Below are 22,285 nucleotides of genomic sequence, written 5' to 3' on the forward strand. Positions count from 1 at the left end.
AATTATCAGTTCCATGTAGGTATAACAACTGCAAAATGTTTAACTAAATTTTTATCAATAAAATGTTATTGATACGATGAGAGTTTATTTTGAAAATCTCACTGATTTCGACCAATCTTTTGATGAAATTAAACGATGTAAATTTCACACCCATTTTTTGCCAAAGTTTATAAACCAGAAACCTTCACAACGAAAATCGGCGCAAATTCAAGTGCGGTACACTGTAAAGAATTTTTTGTACTCTTACAAGGCTAGTTCTTGGAAACTCACTCTCCAACAAAATCAATTCTAAAATTACAAAGCAGAGCTTTGTACCATTTGCAATTTTACAAAGTTTTGCCTTTAAGTTTTTACAAGTGATGTCGTTGGAAACTTGAGTCTCCAAGAATTTTCCTTGTAAAAAGGTTATATATATATATATATATATATATATATATATATATATATATATATATATATATATATATATTGATACGGAGGTTGGCTTGGTGAGGAAGTTAATGTTTGATTTTAGCGTCACGTGGTTAAACATTACTACTAGAAAAACGCACACTTCAAGCCACTGGGAACAGAAGTGATGTAAATAAGTTTTGAGCCGCGCCATAGGTTAGACTCCAGAGTAATTATACGCTATATTTGTTCCTCCTGCGCCTGGTGCCGGTGCAAGGAGCGAGGAGACGGTCCGCCATCTTGGATTGTGACGTCACGGAGGCCATCTTGGATGAAATTGACCTTAACCTTGTCACCGGCCTCCATTTTGGATAGCGTGAGGTCAGAATCCAAGATGGCGGCCTCCAGAAGACGATATAATAACGATATAATTAGGTGTGTGTGCTATGACTCTCTTTGTTTCGCGGATGGTTAAGTAAGTGCTTTCGCGAAAGTAACGGAACGCGGCCTGCGTGTTTTTGCAGGAAGCGGAAAGCGCCATCACCGCGATGAACGGCCAGTGGCTGGGCAGCAGGAGTATCCGCACCAACTGGGCGACAAGGAAACCGCCCGCCCCCAAGAACGAAGGTAAATAAAAGGATCGACTTTCTCTCTCTCTCTTTTTTTATTACCACGCACCACCAAAGCCACAGGGACCGATTATTGTTTTTGTGAATTTTGTAGAATTTTTCAGTGGAAATTTTTTTCCTTCCCATTTGAAAATATTTTGAGTCGTTAAAATACATATATTCCATCCGGATATCTTCACTAAACTTAATTTCAACCAATAAATAGTGCTTAAAACGTTGCGTACATCGATTAAACATTTATAAAGATAAATTACTTACATGTATGTTAATACCAGTACCATTTTCAGACTTGCAACATTAATTATTACCATTATGTGAAACATTATTTACGTAAGCCATTGCAGGAATATTTTTCCTTGGTTTTAAACCTATGCTGATAAGTATAATATATAAATATGTTTCATAACACACAGAACGATCCGAAATAACAAAATAACAAAGTCAAAATGACAAATAACATGCAGCTGTAGACAAAACAACAAAGAGAGTAAAGAAAAATTAAGACAAGACGATAAAGTTAATTACGAACGACGAAACAGTTGTGACGTTTCGGGAACGGCGATCTGTTTACATCATCAGCCAAACCCTATCGCAATAAAATGTTTATTATTAATCATTTTTGTATAGGTGAAAACAGTATTAATTTTCTAGAATAAAAACGTTAAGTTAGGTGATATTTTGCCATGCATAAAATCAAGGTGCAATAATAGCATTGTATTCGGTGATCTGCAGATAGCGTTTTCCCGATAAGTTAACTTGTCGTGTATTATAATTCATAAATTAGTCGCAACATTGTATTGTATGTAGTATTTATTTTCTTTTGTTTCTCAATGTAAGGAACTGTAATTTTTAAAGAAATATTATGGAAACCAACAAAATGTGCAAACCCAGCAAAATTTGTTTACATTGTAAACTTATTAAAAGTTTTACCCTTGAATTTGTGTTATATAATATCGTCAAATACTAAAGAATATTTCAATGATACAGAAACACTTAATAATACAATTTTTCGCTTGTTATTCAGCTGTTCTCTCAAGCCAGTGGCTCTGGTGGTCTGTAATGTACTTACTGATACTTTAATTCACACGGATGTCATGAATGCACGTTTACGTGTTTTTTTTTTACATTAGCATGAATTCTTATGCTCTACGTGATTCAACTAAATGTTTGGTTAAGAAGTAGCAATTTCTTGCTCACTCAGTCAGTTAATGAAATTAATTTAATTAAGTTAATTTAAATTTTTTTGTGTAGCCCAAAACTATAATACTTAAAATCTTGAACTTAAAAAAATTATGATTTACAATAAAATTACATAGAATGTTAAAATAATCTAAATAATTTAATTTTTTATAATAATTTTTACATATTTTTATATCTATTACTACCAAAAATTTACAAGTATTTTTTTAGTAAATTGTAGCCTACATGTTTCGATCAAAGATTACCATTTGCCTTCGTAGTTAACTTATCGTTTTCAATTTGAGTGACGCATTATTTGGTTACCGTGTTTTGAAATTTTGCGTGAGTTTCTGTTAGTCGTCTAGTTGACAGATAAAAAAATTAAATATTGAGAGAACGATCGGCAGTTTGTAATTCATTACATCAGTGGAACTTTTTAATGAAATTTAATGTTTATTTACATTATAAATTACATAGGATATCACGAACCCTTGAAAAGATAAACACTGCTGTCAAAATACTTTAAACAACATTATTTTATAATTTTTCTATTTTATAGAGATTTTAATGGTTTGTTAAACTGTTTGTTTCTTAAATATTTTTTATAAGTTATGATAAGGTATGATATGATAATTATTACGTAAATTATAAGGTTCATAGTCAATATTCACATAAAACTCACTTTCATTGTCATCCACTTTCCAAACCAATAATCCATATTAGGAACACTAAAGTTACTACTGCATATAGCCAACTTTACCAAAAAATAAAATTAATTTGTGTTTTAGTGATACTCATGAGCGGTCCAATAATTTTCTTCAGAATTAGCCACGACTGTTTGGCAACAATCAAATTTTTGACTTGATTCCGTAGCAACAGTATTTATGTATCGTTTTAAGAAATGTGTGTAGACATTTAAAAATAAACAACGTACAGTTACGTGACATACTTATTATTCAATTAAAAAAACTGACTATAAAATGTTTTTAATGTTCAGAGGATAGTTATGACGTGCTTTTTCTTACATCAACGATCAGTGCATTTTACATGTCGTCCGAAGGATTCAAATTCTGTATTACAAAGCGGCAAAGCTTACCTTGAGAGATTGCAAATATAAAAAAGTTTTTTTTATTTACCATGGCGAATGCAAAAGAACGTTAGCAATATATGTATTTAAATAAACATGTTAAATAAAGATAATAATTAGTTTTTATGTTACTTAAAGTATTTTTAACAAACAAAAGGCACACGAGACCTCACTCACCACCATACCTGGTGCTTTCGTCCGGTCACCATTAAAATTAATTTCTAAAACTCTTTCTTTAAGGATAATCTGTGGAGTATAAAACAAAGTGGGATTCGTTTTAAGGACACACTCGACACCACACGCAAACACAAATATTTAATAAATGTTGACACCTGAAAAAAAATAATAGTAGACCTATACAACAATAGCGATAAATTTTAATCATGCCTTGAGTCAGCCAATAGAAAAATCTACTTTTAACCTTCAAAGTCCCAAATTTGTAATTCACTTATCTCTTAGTAGGCATTTAAAAATATTTGATGGATTTTATTTATTATTTATGTATTTAATAATAATAAAAAGGTACTAAAAGTCTTGTCTTTAAAATATTAACCTGTGTAAACAAGCCAAAACCAAATTCATATTTTTAGAAAAAGGACAAATAATTTGTGTTCATTGTTGGGAATTTGATCGTTAACAAGTCTTGAGTTTTTTTTTGTTTGTTTTTTCGCCGAGTAAACAGACGATGTTGAAATCACTTGCCTAGGGTTGTTTTGTTTATCGGTGGCCCTGCTTGGACAGTTTGTTCGCCGGGTGGCGGGAAGGGTTGTGGCGGTGCCCGGAGAAGGAAAGAGGGGGTAGTTTGGCGGGCAGCTAGCTGTCCCACACACGCCGCGCCGGACCGCTTGTTCCAAGCGCCGAGGCGTCCGGCGCGACAGATTCAATTCCTCGCACCCCGCCCGCGGAACCGACCACGCACCTCCCGAACTCTCGAATTACTTCTCAACCCCCCCCCCCCCTCTTCCTCCCTTCCTCCCGCCCCTTCTTTCCCCTCCTCCCTTCCCAACACTAATCCCCCCCCCTCCACCAACCCCAGCCGGCCCTTCCGACTTTCCAGACCCGCCGTCAACCTATCCCCCCTCGCCCGCTCTATCGCCAGCGCCCCGCGCACAATTTGATAAAGTTTTGATTACGAATTAATTACCCTCCCCCGTCCAAGACCTCGTTTCCCCGTAGCCGCTACCCCGCGACAAGGGGGGTAGAAAAAAATGACTACTCCTAGAAGTTTCGAGAAATAAACGTTGCAAAAGTGTAACTCGGAAACAGAGTCCCATTACCACCGAAAAAAAAAAAAATACTGCGAGCTAACCTACGATTAATAGAGACCGGAAAATTTTGCGGATTCGTATTACAAATAGGTAGGGGAAGGTTACCCAAGATGGTCCGGTCACCTAAGATGGGACTGACGTAGTTCTCTAAGCCACCGCTAGATAGCAACTGTCTACACATTCCAGACAACGTGGCTTTCCCCCAGAAGTGTGTATACGTAGTTTTAGTCGAGTTGCTGCCGTTGATACCAAAGTAGAGGTAAGTTTTATTTTTACGGTGTGATAATATAAAGTATTTAATAAATATAAACTGCGATACGCACCTTATATTTCGTCGAAAAAAAAAAGTTTTTGTTTTACAATAGTGCCTTATAATTTTATGCACATAATGCATTATAAACAAAGTAAGTTGTTGTTTAACCTTCTTGGCACGACACAGCATATGTCAAAATGGCCGAGTTACCCAAGATGGGAATCGCTAAATAACCCAAGATGGGACATTGTCCCATCTTGAGTACAGCATCCCATCTTGGGTAACTTATTTTATACATTCCTCTTTTCGTAATAGATAGTCTTTTATATTTATTTTTTTATGTGCGTAATGTTGTAATGCATGTATTTATAGTGTGTACGCCATAATGGGTTTTGCATACTCATAATATTAGCTATTATTACAAATTATTATTACTATTTTACAGCTATTATTAAAAAACAATGGATTATTTAAAATGCTATATTATTAAAAATAGGTGGCATAGCTAAAATAACAATAATTGTACAGTTGGGAGGTAGCTACATTGTTATCGTGTATCATAATCTAGAAATACAGGAATAACTCTACTGTTACTGGTGTGTTTAAGGAAAATGGCGCCAACGTTTTCAAAATATTCCTACCAGAGAAAAACGACACGCGGATCCTGGGATGAGATGTCAATGTCACAAGCAATTGAAAAAGTAAGACTTAAAGAAATGACGTTACGGCAGGCTGCTTTTAATTACAATATATCTAAACGTACTCTTGCAAGACGTGTCATCAGTTCCAATAAGATTGCTAAAAAACGAAGAAACACCTTGGGCGGTTTACTAGCGCATTCAGCGACCAAGAAGAGCAAGAAATAACAGACCATATTTTGCTAATGGAATCGCGCTTTTTTGGTTTGTCCTGTACAGATGTTAGAAAGCTTGCATTCGACTTCGCTGAAGCCAAAAATATCTCTCACCAGTTTAACAAGGAAAAGGGAATGGCATCAAAAAAGTGGCTGTACAACTTTTTGTCACGTCACAAAAACATTTCACTACGAACTCCGGAAGCAACTTCATTCGCCAGGGCTTCTAGCTTTAACAAACCCATCGTGGATAAATTCTTCGAAATGTTGGAAGATGCTTACACGAAATACGAAATATCTGGTGATAGATTATATAATGTCGATGAAAGCAGTATCAAAACTGTCCAGGGATTGGGAAAAGTTCTAGGAACTAAAGGTAAAAAACAAATTGGCGGATTGACTAGTGCGGAACGTGGGAGGAATACAACAATAATTTGTGCGATGAGTGCTGAAGGTCATTTTATCCCACCTGCCTTCATATTTCCGCGGAAAAGAAGGAACGAAGAGATGTGCAATGGGGCACCAACAGGCTCCGTAGCATTTTTCCAAGAAAATGGATGGTCAAACGGGGAAATATTTTTGGAATATCTTAAATATTTCCATAATAAAGCCAAGCCATCTTCAGAAAAGCCTATCATGATAATACTTGATGGACATGCTTCCCACACAAAATCACTACAGGTCATAGAATTCGCGAGAGAGAATCATATAATTTTAGTCAGTCTACCACCACACACGACACACAAGTTACAACCATTAGATGTTTCGTTTTTCGGCCCCCTCAGTACATTTTACAATCAAGCAGTGACAGTTTGGCTGCGAGAGCACCCAGGAAGAGTATTCAACGAGTATCACGTAGCGAAAGCTGTTGGATATGCATTTGGACGAGCTGATGTTGCCTGTAACGCAACGAATGGTTTTCAAAAATGTGGACTGTGGCCACTTAATTCGCATGTATTTTTGGAACATGAATTTGCACCTTCCTTAACCACAGTCACGCCATTCCGGGAAAATGCTACATTACCCGACCCTAACAGCGAGGTCACTAATAAGCTGCCATCTTCAAGTATTATAACATTAGAACAGGAAGAACAAGTCAGTTGCACAGCTGCCAATCCAATCGACCAAATCCACCCCGCCATCAAGAGTAAGCCAAATTCTAAAGAGGTTTCGGTCCAACAAGTTAGCCCAATACCAGTCGCAACTGCTAACAGGCCTAACACGCAGCGCAGGAGGAGAGTGACGACAGCAACTATTCTCACAGAATCACCCTATAAAAATGTACTAGCCAAAGGTAAATCGATACCATCAGCTAAGAAAAACTTGTCTTCTGTATTAAAAAGTGGGAAGGCGACACCAGGGCTGCAGATTAAGTCAAAGAAACGGCGCAAAGAAATCGTGAGTGATAGTGTCTGCAAAGTTTGTGAAGGTCAATACAAAGACTCTGATTATGACTGGTTGAAATGTAAGGATCCAAACACATTCTTTTTTTTTTCTACTTCTGTGACTAGACCACGGTTTATTTGAATGACTTTGAGCCAATGAACTGTCATCAACAAAAGAGTTATCCAATCACAAGCAATCCACTTAACTGGTCTAACGAGTTTGTAGCCAAAGAGTGGATTTATTTCACCCGAGTTCATGAGAATTGTGAAATCCATTCTGGAAGTGAATAAAACTTTTCAACTTGTATTCGAGGCCCTCTAACCATTAAAGCTTCTATTAACAGAACTGAACGTAAATACTGAATAAGGCTTGTTCACACTCGTAATATTGGTTTACTGTATATTAACTGTCATTTTTATGTTATTTAGCAATTCCTACAAATATTTTACTTTTCAGACATTATATATTTGGTCATGGTGGTGGTTTATCGCCAGACTAACGGTTCACGCGATTTATTGTTTGTGAACCGTCAGAAAAGTACTACTAATCAAAACATTTGTTTTACTAACTGGAACTTACTGGAAGTTTATTATCCTTGTTTCTACAACTGTATATTGGGTGCATTGAAATTTCTGATCAATATTTTAAAATTATGTTTTTAAAAAATATTAAATGGCATAAAAATGTTTTTCGAAGTTGCCGGAATCATATCATTACTTTTCCACACTTCAGAAAAACAGCAAACATTATGTCACATGCAACTAGGGAAAAACGTTTAGATAAAAAAATACATCTTTTTACTTTAGCTAATATGAAAGGCGAGGAATAAATGAGAATAAAATAGATACGTGGATTATTAAGTCAATAAATAGTACTTTAATATTATAAAATAAACATATCCAGGAACGTTATTTTTTCTCCAGAATATAAACCTACCTTTTTTTTTGTTACCTGACCAACTAAGTTTGCAGTATATTCAACGATAATTTTTAAATTCTACTTTTAAATGACCAGTAGTATGTTTCTGTTTAGAATCATTTCTTATTTCCTAAATAAAACATGTTCGCTATATAACTGACATGAGTATCCACCAGCATAAAGTTTGCAATGAAGTAAGAAGATGTTTGTGATTCTTTACCCAGAAGGAACTAAAATTTAGCTTATGGTATATCGTCTTAAGTTAAATGAAAGATATATCTTTGTGTTTTTGAATAAGTAATAATCTAGCTAAATATTTTTTAATATAAATGACATTTCTGTGTACATAAAATACAGCTTAAAAACTTTGTTCGAACCATAGGTAATACTTTGTATTCAAAGTAAATTAAGAAAACTTTCCACCATACTTACAGATTTTATGCTTGGACTTCTTTCAAGAAAAGTTCCTTTTTTTAAGGTTTGGGTTACATCTTGTTTGCATCAGAATAATGCAATAGTTTTAAAGACAGAATTTAAATTAATGAAGGAAAAAAATTCATTGATATTTGTCAATTAAAACGTCACTGCAGACAATTTAAAAATATATATATTTGCTAGCAGTCTAACATTTCATCGTTGTGTGAATAAAAACAAAAATAATTTTTAGTGAAGCATTAAAATTATTGTTTACAAAATATTACAGCGTTGTTTTTGTGCTTTGTGCTTTGTGATGAATGATAAATTTATTTGTTACTGGCTTTGAAAAATTCGTGTGTTTTATGTATGTCAACTGGAGAAGCAGCTTATAACATAATAATATTGATTCTCTTTTAATAGTTGAGAACTATCTTTATTTTAAAAAAAACTACAAGCACATTTTTATACATTTATGCGCATATTATACATTGCGTGGGTACAGGATGAAATAATTCAAATTACTCGACTTTCAACCCATTGACCCTAATGAACGCCCGGAGAGAAATTTTTTTTCAAGTGATTTGTTAAGCTCCGTTACACTCTCCCCCTCCTCCACCTATTTTCATTATCTCTTCTTTGCCGATCTTCAGCTCTTTCTTCCCCGGGGCCCTCTTTGATGTCGGGAGGTCTTTTGTGGTGGAGAGGCAGCACACGGCATTTAGCGACGTAATCTTCGATATAAATTAGGTTGGTGGCATTCGCTAGGCTGCAGGTAGCGTTGGCTCAGCTTACAACCCTTACCCTTCGCGGGAAGATCACAGCACGGCGCTGGCGGATAGAGTTTAGCCAGAAATATGAAGTAACTTCGCTTATGTTTCTCTCTCACTTTCCTAATACAGTATTATTTTTTTCCATTAACAATATTACCTGGAGCAATTTTTTTTGTTGCGTTTCTTTAATTCAAACAATCAACTCAAAGAATTGTAATTTCAGCAATCAAGAATCACTTAAAAACGGACTTAAAACAAAGTATTTAAATTATGTGGGTTCAGAAACAGGATAAGGACCTGTTTTTTTTTTGGTATGAGCTACTATCTCGAATGAAATTACGACCAGAATCTTGATTTTTAAATACTTTCAAAGTGTCCCCCAAAATAGCCGACAAGAAAGCAGCCAGTAAGCTTTTTGACAATATGGTGAATTACATTAGTGGCTCTAGCAGATAATAAAGAAAGATGGTGATGTAAACAAGCGCACTCTGGCTGACAAGAAAACAATTCAACATGGCAGCAAATGTGGCTGCCTTGACGTCACAATGGTGGTAACAGTGATAACCAACTGACAGCATCCAGCCCACGACATTGTTTCGTACCACCCGCCTTAACAATCCTTCATCAAAGAAATATTACCTCGTAAAATGCCGTGTACCTACACTCCATCTTTTCTTGTATTAGTTAAATAATTTTCTGTATACACTGTTATAAAGCCATTATATATATATATATATATATATATATATATATATATATATATATATATATATATATACCCAAAAATATTGAAAAATTTATTTTATTGTTTTATGTTATTTATTATTCGATTTAAATGTTAACTTTTTGTGTCTACTGTTTTAAAGGGAATTATTTTTTTGTTTCTTCATCACATGCGACATATACGATGAGGGAAGTGTCACTACTATTTTATAAATGCCTCCATCGGTATCAAAATGAAAATTTCTGACTTATGTTGTGATTGGGCGTTATTCGATTAAATAATGTTTATAAAATATTTAATTAAATAATTTTAGATGACTTTTTAAACTAAAAATAAAATTAATATTTTTTGTACTTGTCGGTTTCTAACCTGTTCTTCATATTCTATTATATAAAAAAAACTTTTATTACCACATTTTCTTCATTTTAATATTACTATTAAATTAAAAGTTAATTTTTATAGATTCAATATGAAGTCTAAGTTGGCAGTGTTAAATTGTAATTGGAATAATAGCGGAGATTAAAATTGCATCTAATATGGCAGCTCAAATTAAGGAAAAATGTCAAAATCATCCAAGATGATGACCGTGACGTCATCAAAGATGGCGGCCGACATAAAACACATTCTTTATTTTGTTTCCGAACTTACCAAACGATACTACTCACCAGTCCCTGTAAAATTGGTTCAATTTTTTAAATCAGTATCACACATGCTATACTTACTTACATTTGTATATTTACAGTAAAATATAATATTGTGTGGTAGAATTATATATATTTTTTTAACACCGTTTAGTTTATTGCTGAAAATTAACTATTTAAAAGAAAACAGCTGAGTTCTCGTTGGCTAAGATGAAAATAACTGCTATTTTACAAGAATCAGTGGCTTATTGATATAATGGAATCAACATCTTGTCGACATATACCTAGGTCATCGGAGAATATGAGGGGTGTCGATGTGAGGATGCAGCATTGAAGGGAACGAGTGTGCAGAGAGAATACTTACCGGCTTGCGGCAGGGTTCGTCACGTTTCTTACATGCGAAAAATCGGGTTTGGCCACGTAAAGGTATTTAAAAAAAAATAAATTGAATGCTGTAAATATTAATTCAAAAATATTTTTTATAATAATAAATGATAGGTACTGGACTTACAAAAGTGGAATGTAAAAGTTCCTTTAAAAAAAATCTGTTTATGCTGATGTCAGGTGGCATTGCATTGCAGCGTTTAATGCACTGGTGATATTCAGAGTAAGAGAGAGAGAGAGAAAAAGCGACAGTATGAGCCGGGGGAGGATGGGGGAGAGGAAAGTGCAGACGAAAAGCTCTTTTCAGCCAAAGGTGGTAGTCGTCGGCAAGGGAGAGGGGGGGGGGGGCAGGCCACGTGAGTTCTCGCTCAGGGGTAAGCTTATTAGTATTCTCTTCGCGAGCTCCCGCAGAGGGAAGGCGAGTGGTACAGAGATCTGCTTGGAGGGGTCTTAGTGCCCGCGGGGTAGGGCTCGGAGGGGGTTTCGAAGTTTATGTGGGAGAGGGTGCGGCGGGCGAGGTTGTCTCGCAGCGTCTAACTCTCCCGATTTCCTTTTGCACCCTTCCCCCTTTTATCCCACCCCCACCCCCTTCACAATTCCTTCTCAACCCCCCTCTTTTTCATGCTGACTTTGACCAATTCCCTTGACCGGGGAACATAAAAATCCTTTTTTTTTTTTTTTTTTTTCCCCGCTCTCGGCCGTCGCCCGTCGCGCGGTCGGGTTATCCGTCCCCGGGCTCTGATTGCCACGACAGCGGAGAAAGCGAAGGCACCGTCACCTGTGTGTACACATGTATACACCGCGCGCGGGGTGGAAGGAGAAGGTAGATTCTCGGAACTGCGCAGCACGTATTTTCGAGACGCAGCAAAGACCAAGGTTTTTATTTTTTTTTTCTAAAAAAAAAAAAAAGCGGAAATCGTGTTGTTACCTAAGATGGCTGCTCAAATCAAGATGAAATTTCAAAATCATCCAAGATTATGCCAGTGACGTCATACAAAATGGCGGCCGAAAATTTCACCACATTCTTAATTCTGTTTCCGAACCTACCGAATAATACTACTCACTATTCCTCGTCAAACAGATACAAATTTTTTTAATCAATGTTATACAATATTTACTTTTAAAATTTTATATTTACAGAAAAAGATATGAAATGTGTGATAAATTATATATACATGTATATTATATTGGTTTTAGATCTCGACGACAGCCAGGTAATTTAAGATGGACGTAAGCACTAAACTACTTTTCAGATATCTTAGGGAAGTAACCGCCAACGAATTATTGTAAATAACAAATCCCAGCATTTGCCTGGAGTGATTTTCTGGAAAACAATGGAAAACCGAAAATCATAATGGATGGACAGGGATGCCAACCTGGGCGGAGTCCTCCTGGTCTGCACCGCCTCGCTCGGTGAGTTCGGATGAACGAATGCAAGAGAGTTCAACGTGTCGCCGAAGTCGAGGTAATCTCTGAGGGTTGGAACGGGATGTATTTGCTGTGGTTACCCAGAAAATGGACCTCTAGACAGTGAGTACGACGCAACTAAGAAGGCAAAATGTTTAAATTATTAAAACTTGCTGGACTGCTTAAAAATTTCTTTTTGCAGGAAGCATACATCTTGCGACATATTTTGCTACAGAATGTGAATTTTAATACTTATTAGTGTCTTATACGATGAAAAATTGCATTTTATCGTTATAACGCAACGTGCTGTTGTTTCTGTGAAGTGTAACAGAAGTTACGATTTTTGTTTACCATAATAATCATGTAATTAATTTTTTTGCAACGTGTTTTTTTAGTGTTTATTATGTTGCTACAATTATTTCACAGTAACACATTACATCTATATAATCTGCTTATAACTAGCATAAAGATAAATTATTTTTAAAGTACCATAAACTTAAATTTTCTGACACTCTGAGGGTAACATGATTACATATAAAATGATTACACAAGACTACAGGATATTGAACTTATTTTTAATGCATAATTCAATAGGCGTAATATTAAAAAGAATGCCCTGGAGATTTCGAAAATATATCATGTTCGTTAATGCAAACCGCCATTAACATTTATGTACTCAAGGATCCAGCAGCAACAAAAGAATTTATGAGAAAATTGAATAAGTATTTTAATCATATTTATTTTTTAAATTTTTGCATCTGACCATCTGACTATCAATATTCAAACAAGATAGCGTTAAGTTTTAGCTGCACGCTTCTCTAATGTAAACGTGTCCAAAGGTAATGGATTGGGTGGACCCGTTCGGATCTGCTGGCCTACGCTCTGCATTCGCTGACTCGGCTGGTTCAGTGGGTCGACGTCGACGTTTTCGGCGTAGGGTATCTTCCTCTCACCCCGCCTCCAGCGCCCTTTCATTGGACGGTCTCCCTTCCTCCCCATAACTTCATTGGTCGACAGGCATCGACCCATCGGCAAGAGCATTTCAATGAAGACTCCTCTCTTGGGGGGTAGTGTCCACAGTTTGTGGTGATGCCTTTTTGTCGTGTTCTAAACCTTTTCGTGAATATGCGCTTTTGATAGTTTACTCTAGTTGTCACACAGAAAAAAAAATATGTTCTGTTCCAAAAGATTGCTTTGAAACCATTTGCCAAGATTAGTTTGAAATACTACAAGATATATGTCGTAACTTTGTAAAACACATGGATATGGTTATTTTTGCGTAAATTAATTACATTTTGATAGATAATACTGAGTATTTCTTACGAAAATTGACTTATAATTGTATATTTATTTAATGTTTCATCAAGCATAATTTTTAAACCTTGGGAAAGATAGTAGAATATTCAATAATTTGACTTTATTTTGTTTTGTAATGCTTATTAATGCGCGCAGTAAATACTGGAAAGCTAATCAGGTAACGATTTACAAATAAATTTAACTATTGGAGGTGCCGGTAAAACACAAAGCAAAAGAATCCGAGCCATGCATTACTGTGAACACTATTTTGTAGTGATACAGTTTGTTTCTTTAAATGAAAAGAATAACATTATCTGTAATTTAACAGATTATTTCTGTTCCATTAATAAAAAAAAATTAGCCGTGCTAGAACAACCTCGAGATTGAACAACGAAGTGGAATACATAAACAATTGGAGAACCAGCCAATATAACCCGATGTCAAACATTACATTCATGGACAACACAGGTTATCCCATAGGAGGAATTTCATGAGAAGAAATTACATCACAGACTAACTCAGTGGGCCGACAACGAGGATACATTTCCGACATGAACAGTTAATAAAAGAAACAACAATCTTGGGAAACACAGCGACCCACAGGAGAACACAGCAATGAAACTCACCAGATGATCCAAGCAACACGACCACAGCTGCAGGCAGAAGCAGACCTGTAATGGCGTGTCTCCGTGAAATTGTTCAAAATAAATCTTCACCATTGCAAGACGCATTCAAAGAACTTCTTCTTGACCTAGCCAGAAAAACATGGCCAGCCTACTGCTTAATTGTGAATAAAATGAACTTAAGAAAAATGAAATGTTATAATTGGTAGCATATTATTTTCATTTCAAGATGAGATGAGAAAAATACTACAAGTTTACGACAAGTTGCCCCCTATAAAAAAATTAAATTTATCTTAACAATTATTTCACCTAAAGAAAGTGAGTTTCGCTAATTTTAAGGAAGTTATAAAACTTGTTTGTCTCGATGTATTGCTTATTTTGGCAGAAAAAATAATTTCTTCTGTAAATTACCATTTTATATATAATTTTAAGAATAATCGGTATAACAGCTTTAGGTCACGAAAAATATTGTTACTAAAACATGAAATACCTTTAATGATAAGAAATTTTACATCGAAAGACTAAATTAATTTTTTTTATTTAAGCATCATAAGACTAAAACCTTCATTTCAACTTCTTATCTTGCGGGCGTAATTTCTTATTAACCTCAAACAACGAAACTTTTTTACGTGTTCTGGTCAGATGTAGGACTCGCGTAAAGGTTTTGTACATAAATTGGTGTTTCGATAAAATACACTCGCCCCTCCGCATGGCTCCTCATGACATCTGACTGGCGGGAGGAGTGGTTACGCGGTTCATGCTTCCATAAAACATGCGAATGTAAGTGTGGGACATAAAACCATTCCTTCACTTCCCTCAGCACATCGTCAAAAGGAAACCGGCTTTATTCTCATATTTAATATTAATATATAAAACTGGCATTGAGAACAGCGCAAAGAACAAAGCAAAATGGAACGAATTGAAATAAATAATAATAATAATTGATTGTATACAGTTTGATTTTGAACAGGTAAGTGTAAATGGTTTACAAATTAATTCTCTAGAAGTTTTCACATTACGCAAATGTGATGTTATTGTCATGGTACTTAAAACCGATTAATATTTTCTAAATGTTCTACAACATGCCAATATTTGTGCAATATTCATTATTAGGCTTATATATACCATTGGCAGACAAGTTGTTTTCGTTGAACAATAATTAAGCTTGCGATATAACTGGGGGTGCAGTAAGTGGTAATTCAGGCTAGGGAGAAAAATAATTACAAATTGACAAGTTATTTGGGTTGACGACATTTACGTGTTATGTCTGTCACTCACTCGCTGTAGACAATATTAATTTTGACATAATTCAAACGTCTGAGAAATTTATTTTCATTCGTTGTAAGATAGATATATGGTGCGCGCTCACTCTATATCTAAATCGTCATACATATTAAATCAATTGTGGATATAACTCAATATTTTTTTCATTGCTTTATGTTGTGGCAAAAATAATTACACAGGGATTAAAATTTTCTTCCGAGAAATAACTGCAAAGATGTCACTTTCTCTCAGATCTAATAAAAAGAAGGGTTTACGATTAGGTACATGTGGCACACTAAAGATTTGCAATTTAACTTCACTCAGACGACTTACCTACATATTTATTGATGATATACATCCAAGCCTATGACTAGTCTGTGGCAATCTCATTTGAACTGTGGTTAGTAGGCAATATTAGCTACTAACAGGGCGTTACTCGTTACACTAACCTTATAACATTTTACAGGACATAGACTATTCGGTTCGAAAAAGTACGCTTTGGTTTGAGTGTCCGTAGCTTGCAATCTGTGGCAGATAAATTATTTTTATTGTCAAAGGAAACTTATTCTCAAACGTTGCGTACCTTTAAGTTTAAATGAGTTACATTGCATGGAAGAAGCAGCATTTTGAAAGGAATAAATATGTTTTAAGGAAATGTTTTTTTTAATTCGTAGGCTCGCAGAACTCAGTTAGGTACATTAACCCTTGATACGTTACTCAAGCTGGGTATTGTGAAGTATTCTAATGCTACCATCGCAGCCCAGAATATCTGGAAGTCTGTATCCCTGGTTGGCGTACGAGCATTATCCCGGGGCTGCTCTGATGCAGTAAAGACGACGGAATATCTCTTCGGTATACGAGAGTCATAATCCACCTTGCGCCTTCCTCCCCCCTCCCCCTGCCCAGGACACCCTCCCCCACCAACCCTTCGGCCCCTTGGGAGCTCCTTGCCACCCGACTACTTTATCTTAATTTGGGCCCGCAACTTCTCCTGCTCGGAGGTTCTTATGAGCCGCTCCCTGGGGCTGGCGCGCCACGCACCTGCTACCCTTAAGAACCCAATTTCATTCGGTAAACGCCTCCTGCAGGAATGATGGGATAAGGTGGCGGCGCGCCTTTTTGCTCGAGTCCCTCCCTTGCAACTGGTCCGTACTTACAGCCGATTAAGATGATTCCCACTGGGACACTCCCCCCGCCAAAATATAATTTCTATAGACAAAATAAATAACATAAGGTGGATCTTAATGTGCTTAAAGGCTTTCTTAAAAAAGTTTCAAGATTAGCTTACTTCCAATTAAATACACATATATTTAACTTTTAATTGTAAGTAGTTCTGGCCTAAGGGAACTTTATTTTTTTAATTTATTTCCTTGATCAAATCTGAAACCAACATGACAAAAAACAAGACGAAAATATTTAAGTATGTCCTAACAACTTTAAAAATAAACGAAGTTTTACGTATGCTTTTAATTTATTTTAACAAAATCTAATGCTCTCTTAAGAACTGCTATTTATTGCGCAGATATATGTCACATGTCAAAGCAATTAGGAAGTGGACAGAAGACGAGCGGTACTTTGGTGCTTCATTTCACTTGAAGTCTAGCTTGTATGCTAATAAAATTAAAAAGATAATACATGGGCACAATTGAAAGCTTTATACCATCTTCTTACTAACAACGGAAATATTTGGAAATCACTTTACTTTTCAGTGAATTCTTTGTCACATATATTGAATGAATATACATCGGCATGAAAGCATAAAAAAAGTTCTAACCGTTGAAATCTGAAAAAAAAAACACATAACTCATTTACACATGCAAACTTGCTATTATAGCCCGCGAATACAACTTCTCAAACTACTAACTCATTCAACCATGGGAATTACTTTCATTGGCTTAATGTGAACATGGTGCATGTTTAGTTGTTGAGACACATTTTGAAAATGTTTGCGCATATGTAGATGCTTAACACATACAGTGCTTAAGTTATTTGGGTCAATTTACCCTGAATCTATTCAAAACACTGCGAAAACAAAAAAAATAGTAAAAATTTGCCGTGTTATCGATTCTGGGTGTAGAAACACTAATGAATAACAATTAACTGAGAATAGGCAGAGATTAGCTATGAGGGTTTTGTACATAAACTAATATATATTATTAGTAACAAAATGGTTTGTTTTATAATATTTAATACATTCATTTTAAAATGTGATTCTTTATTTAACTATATTGTTTATCCCCCATTGTATGGAATGGTCAGTACAGTTCCGGTTAATCGTAGGTAGCCTTTTTGTTGTTTTCAACCAATAACCAACAGAGTGACCTTATTAAAGACAGAACTGTACCTGCAACAAAATATACTGCTGTAACTTTCTTCTGCGCTCGATCAAATTTTCACGAAGACGGTAGCCGGGCCATCTATCTCCCTTCTTCCGCTTTTTTTTTTTTTATCCTTCCTTTTACGTTCGCGTCCAAGCAGCTCGTCTCGCCGATAAAGTTGTAAATCTCCCAGTTATTCATTACCACTTCTTGCGGCTACGACGCCGAACTCATCCCAGAAAGTTGATGATGATGACGATAACGACTTGGACCAATCCACTCTCTCCTCCCCCCACTCCTACCAGCCTAACACCATTTTTTTTTCTCCCTACGCACAGACAGATTGCATATCTCTCGGGGGCAAAACGAAGACCCATCATCACTGACGTTTATTTATGCCTGACCACTGGGTTTCAGGGCTATAAATTGGAATGGATAAAGATCTCTCAGTGTCAGAATCTGTTAGATTTGTGAGTTTTATCTGCTCTCGATTCCCTCAGCCAAGCCATAAAAATACGACTGATGGATTCCACTAGTGCCATGTAAACTGAAATAAATTTCTCAGCCAAATTTCAATCGAATTTTTTTTTTCCTTTCCCCCATTGCGGCCGCATGCAAATGTCGATGCTATTTGTTTGGGGAAGCTGCGATGGCATTTGGGAAAGGAGGGGGGGGGGGGGACATTAAAGTAACTGGGATGTGTGTTCGTTTACGATTCGTTAAACTTCTATGAATGATAACAAACTTATTGATCAAAGCAGCTATATTGTTTATTGCGCAGTTTTTAGAAACTTGTATTTTGGTACATACACATTTAAAATATATACAAGGACGTAATTTTATACTACATATGTATGTATCTTATTTATTTATTTACTTTATTTATTCTACCTTAGAACAAACAAGGGTTCTGGAAACGTCACATATCAGAATCATAAAACTTACAAACATTTTGTACACAATGGACAAACTATAAGTATAAAGTCATAAAACAAACAATACAAATGATCCGGATGATAATAACCATGGCATTACGGACTAAAGAAATTGTGCACGACCAAATCCAAATGTGTTGAAATCGACAGCAAAAAAAAAGTAAACTGTACAAGGAAAAACCCCAAATCACTCATTCCCGCAATCACCGTGTACAAAAAGAATTCAAAAAGAGCTACTTCTCTAAAGGATTCAAATGTTTACAAGATTTAAGTCTAAAATAAAATTAAAAAATAAAATAAAACCTTACCTAAATCTGCCTCTTATTTAACGATGCTTTAACTTGATAGTTACCAACAACGCGTTTTGATGTATTTAAAACTAAACGGAATTGTAAGTAAAAATATTGATTGTTTCTTGGAAATACATTTCGATCAGCTGAATAAATGCCGACTGCCAAAAATGCTACACACACCTACCTAAGTATCGTTACAGATTAGCTTGGCAGCAGTTCCTCTTGAATTCACGATACACACGGGTACAGCAGCGGTCGCTGGTAGAGCTGAAACAAGCACACCTTGAGTCAGCTTGGAGTTCGTTCCCAGTGACTTTACACCCAGCAGAGGATTACGTAGCCTATCTGGCTTGCAAACATTTTTTTTAGATACTTATAAGGTTTAATATTAATAAAACGCTCAAAATTTCTTAATTACATTGCTTTTTTTAGTTTTGTCTATAACTTGAGTTCTTAGCTTACATTAGAGTCGACAAATAAAAAAAGGAAATATTTTCATCCACTTGATATAACGATATTCTTTGTACATAATATTAAATTTTTCATAGTGTCGTACAACATTCCCTCATCTTTGTCATAACACCGTAAAATGATGCGGCTGTCGCATTTATAAAGACTCTGAGGCGTGTGGTAACGCGCGTTCATCTCCTTGCACAAAGAGTTAACGAGGCATAGAGTGAACGTGTGCCATATTCGCCCTTAGCGCTCTAGAATATCCAGACCTCACACGGATCTCGTAACAAGGTTCCGACTGGTTTGGTTCCTAGCATATCCGCAATAGCGTCGCGTTGTTTAAGCGCGGTCAGCGGCCAATGTCACTGCAGTTGTATGACGACTGGCCCTCAAAACCTTGTGTTTTACACCGCGGGAATTCCGACAAGTGTGAATCTTTGTTTAAAATAGCCCTTCTACTGTTTCTCTTACCTACGCACACAATCACTTCAAGAGTAATGAATGACTTAGGTTCGCATCTATTTCAATAAGCGTTTCAACTCGAAGGGTGCATTTCACGGACGATAGTTGCTCGTAGGTTAGTGTTTTGGATGGTGATTCTCTTAAGGAATGATAACACTGTAACGTCATGAATTTGTAAAATATAGAGTTCAAAACTGCAAGTGAATATATAGGTGTCATGAAAACAGCGTGGTGAACAGTAATAGGTGAACCTGACCGCAACGGTAGGGACATCTAAATTACCCAGTCAACTTATATCGATTTATCCCTCTACTATAAATTTGCTCATCTAAAATTGTAATTGAGTAATACACTGCTTATCGGCAAGTATTACTTTTGATAAAGTGCCACGCTACGTGAGTACCCCTATTATGGTTAAAGATTTCAGACATTCGAGACTTATCTCAGGATACAATCTGCAGGATTTATAAAATCCAAGGTTGGTGGTAAGCGATACTATTTGATGAGTACATTTTGTTTTGCGCCACTAGTTCGAGCTATTTTCAAATGATACTTGGTACTTGACGGGTTTTCTTCCGAGAGTATGAGCGGTATTAGCATGAAAGAGCGGATTTTTTTTTTTATCAGGAGGAGGATTCCGGCGCCGCTAAAGTGCATCACGGAGAAGAGAAGAGAGTTGTTTCCGTCCACGAGGGAACTGAAGGCAACAAAGTACGCGCGTACCTTGTCAGAGACGGAGAGAAAGACAGAATGTCAGAGAGAGAGAGAGAGAAAGAAAACATGTACGTACTACCCTCGCAATTTTTTTTTTCCCTGCGCCAATTTCCGTAGGCTACGAGCGACCTCCAGCGCGATGCTCAGCTTATTTGGCTATAAAGTTGCAGATAAGAGATACCGTAGTTTGCAGCTTTCCCTTGAGGGCGCGCGGCCCGCCTCCACCGCCAACATCTTCAGGCATAAATCTCAATTTCCATTCTTCTTTTTTTTCTTCTTGCCTCCCCCCCTCTTTTCCCTTCCCCCGGCCCACGAAAGGCGTTTCGGCGTGCGGGGGCCGGGGTCGGGGAACGAGGACTCGGCAAGATGAAATCGGTAACCGTAGTTATCAAGGCACGCTGCCTCTCGGGAGACGTTTTGCGTGATAAGGTTGGATGAGACGAGCCCCGAACACTGACAGATGATCCCTGAGACGCCGGGAACAGCTAGAACAATCTTCGAGGTTTCTCTCCCAATTTTTTTCCCCTCCTCTTTCCCTCTCCCTCCTTCGTCGTCAACCATCCCCGCCACCGCCCTTAACCCAACCGCAATTTCTACACCGAGTTTCATAAACCTCGTGTTTTCTCATCTCCCTCCGCTTATTTTTTTTATTATTGTTTCTTTCAGAACCTCTTGTTTACCTTGCTCGTGTTTTCATTACCGAAAACTGAATGTACTCGAGATCACAACCAAGATGAGATACTTCCGCATAAGGACAATCAACGTTTTTTTCACTGTAACTAAATCCTTGCGTTGTTAAGGAACACGGAAGGAGGAACGTTAAACTAGCGAAAATTTTTGTGCAAACCGAGAGGAATTTTGGTCTCATACATACACGTATGCTTAAGTCTTAGTTGTCGTTTCCACCGCATTTAAGGCATACTTTGAATAAATTCAGTCTGAAATAAATTCATGCTTAGTCGAATTAAAGCGTTCATAATAAAATTTTTATTTATTTAAATAAAGCGGTCATTATGAAGATTTTTTTTCCAAGACTCAGGGTTGAAAAAAAAACTTTTGTTAAGCGCACAAGAACAGATATGTAACTTAACATAAATGTTTCTAAGTTTTTCAAATGTAAAATATTTGGCTAACATTTTTTTTAAACCAAAGTGAAGGTTCATGAAAAAATGTTTGTAAAATATAATTTTTGTTTTAAAAAGTTAATATAGCCAGTAAAAATTAAACTCAAACATGTAGTATACTTTCGTTTGTAGAATAATTAATGATAAAGATTTATATTAAAAATTAATTTTTATTAGGAGTAAATTAACTTCAGTTATGAAAGGAGACATTGGACTGAATTATTAGTATTGAACTTTAGGTTTGGTCATTTAGCTTCCAGGTGCAAGCAAATGATTTAAATGTGCGTATGCCGTATTACTTTTTAGCGACAGACTACACTGCAATTGGTTATAGATTGGAAATTCATTATTTAGTAGTCAATGGGTTACCTGAATTGTCCTCAGATACTAGGTGACAGTAACAAACGCGTGACTTAGTCATTTGCAATCAGGACAGAGATTACAATTTGACACCATCCAATAAACAAATTTCAAATAATGTTGAGTCCACTTCAGTGC

The 22,285-nt window shown here is 36.2% G+C and overlaps 1 protein-coding gene across 2 annotated transcripts in view; it reads left to right on the forward strand.

The window, feature by feature from the left end:
- Positions 1-22,285, forward strand: part of LOC134530605 (cytotoxic granule associated RNA binding protein TIA1) — a 717,211-nt gene that overhangs the window by 589,471 nt on the left and 105,455 nt on the right. For both annotated transcript variants that reach the window (XM_063365590.1, XM_063365591.1), the window contains exon 4: positions 915-1,017. In XM_063365590.1, coding sequence (XP_063221660.1) covers positions 939-1,017 — 79 coding nt within the window. In that variant the 5' untranslated portion in view covers positions 915-938. The remainder of the gene's footprint in view (positions 1-914; positions 1,018-22,285) is intronic.

Source organism: Bacillus rossius, chromosome 3, assembly GCF_032445375.1.
Source record: "Bacillus rossius redtenbacheri isolate Brsri chromosome 3, Brsri_v3, whole genome shotgun sequence".
In the NCBI taxonomy this organism is placed as follows: Eukaryota; Metazoa; Arthropoda; class Insecta; order Phasmatodea; family Bacillidae; genus Bacillus; species Bacillus rossius.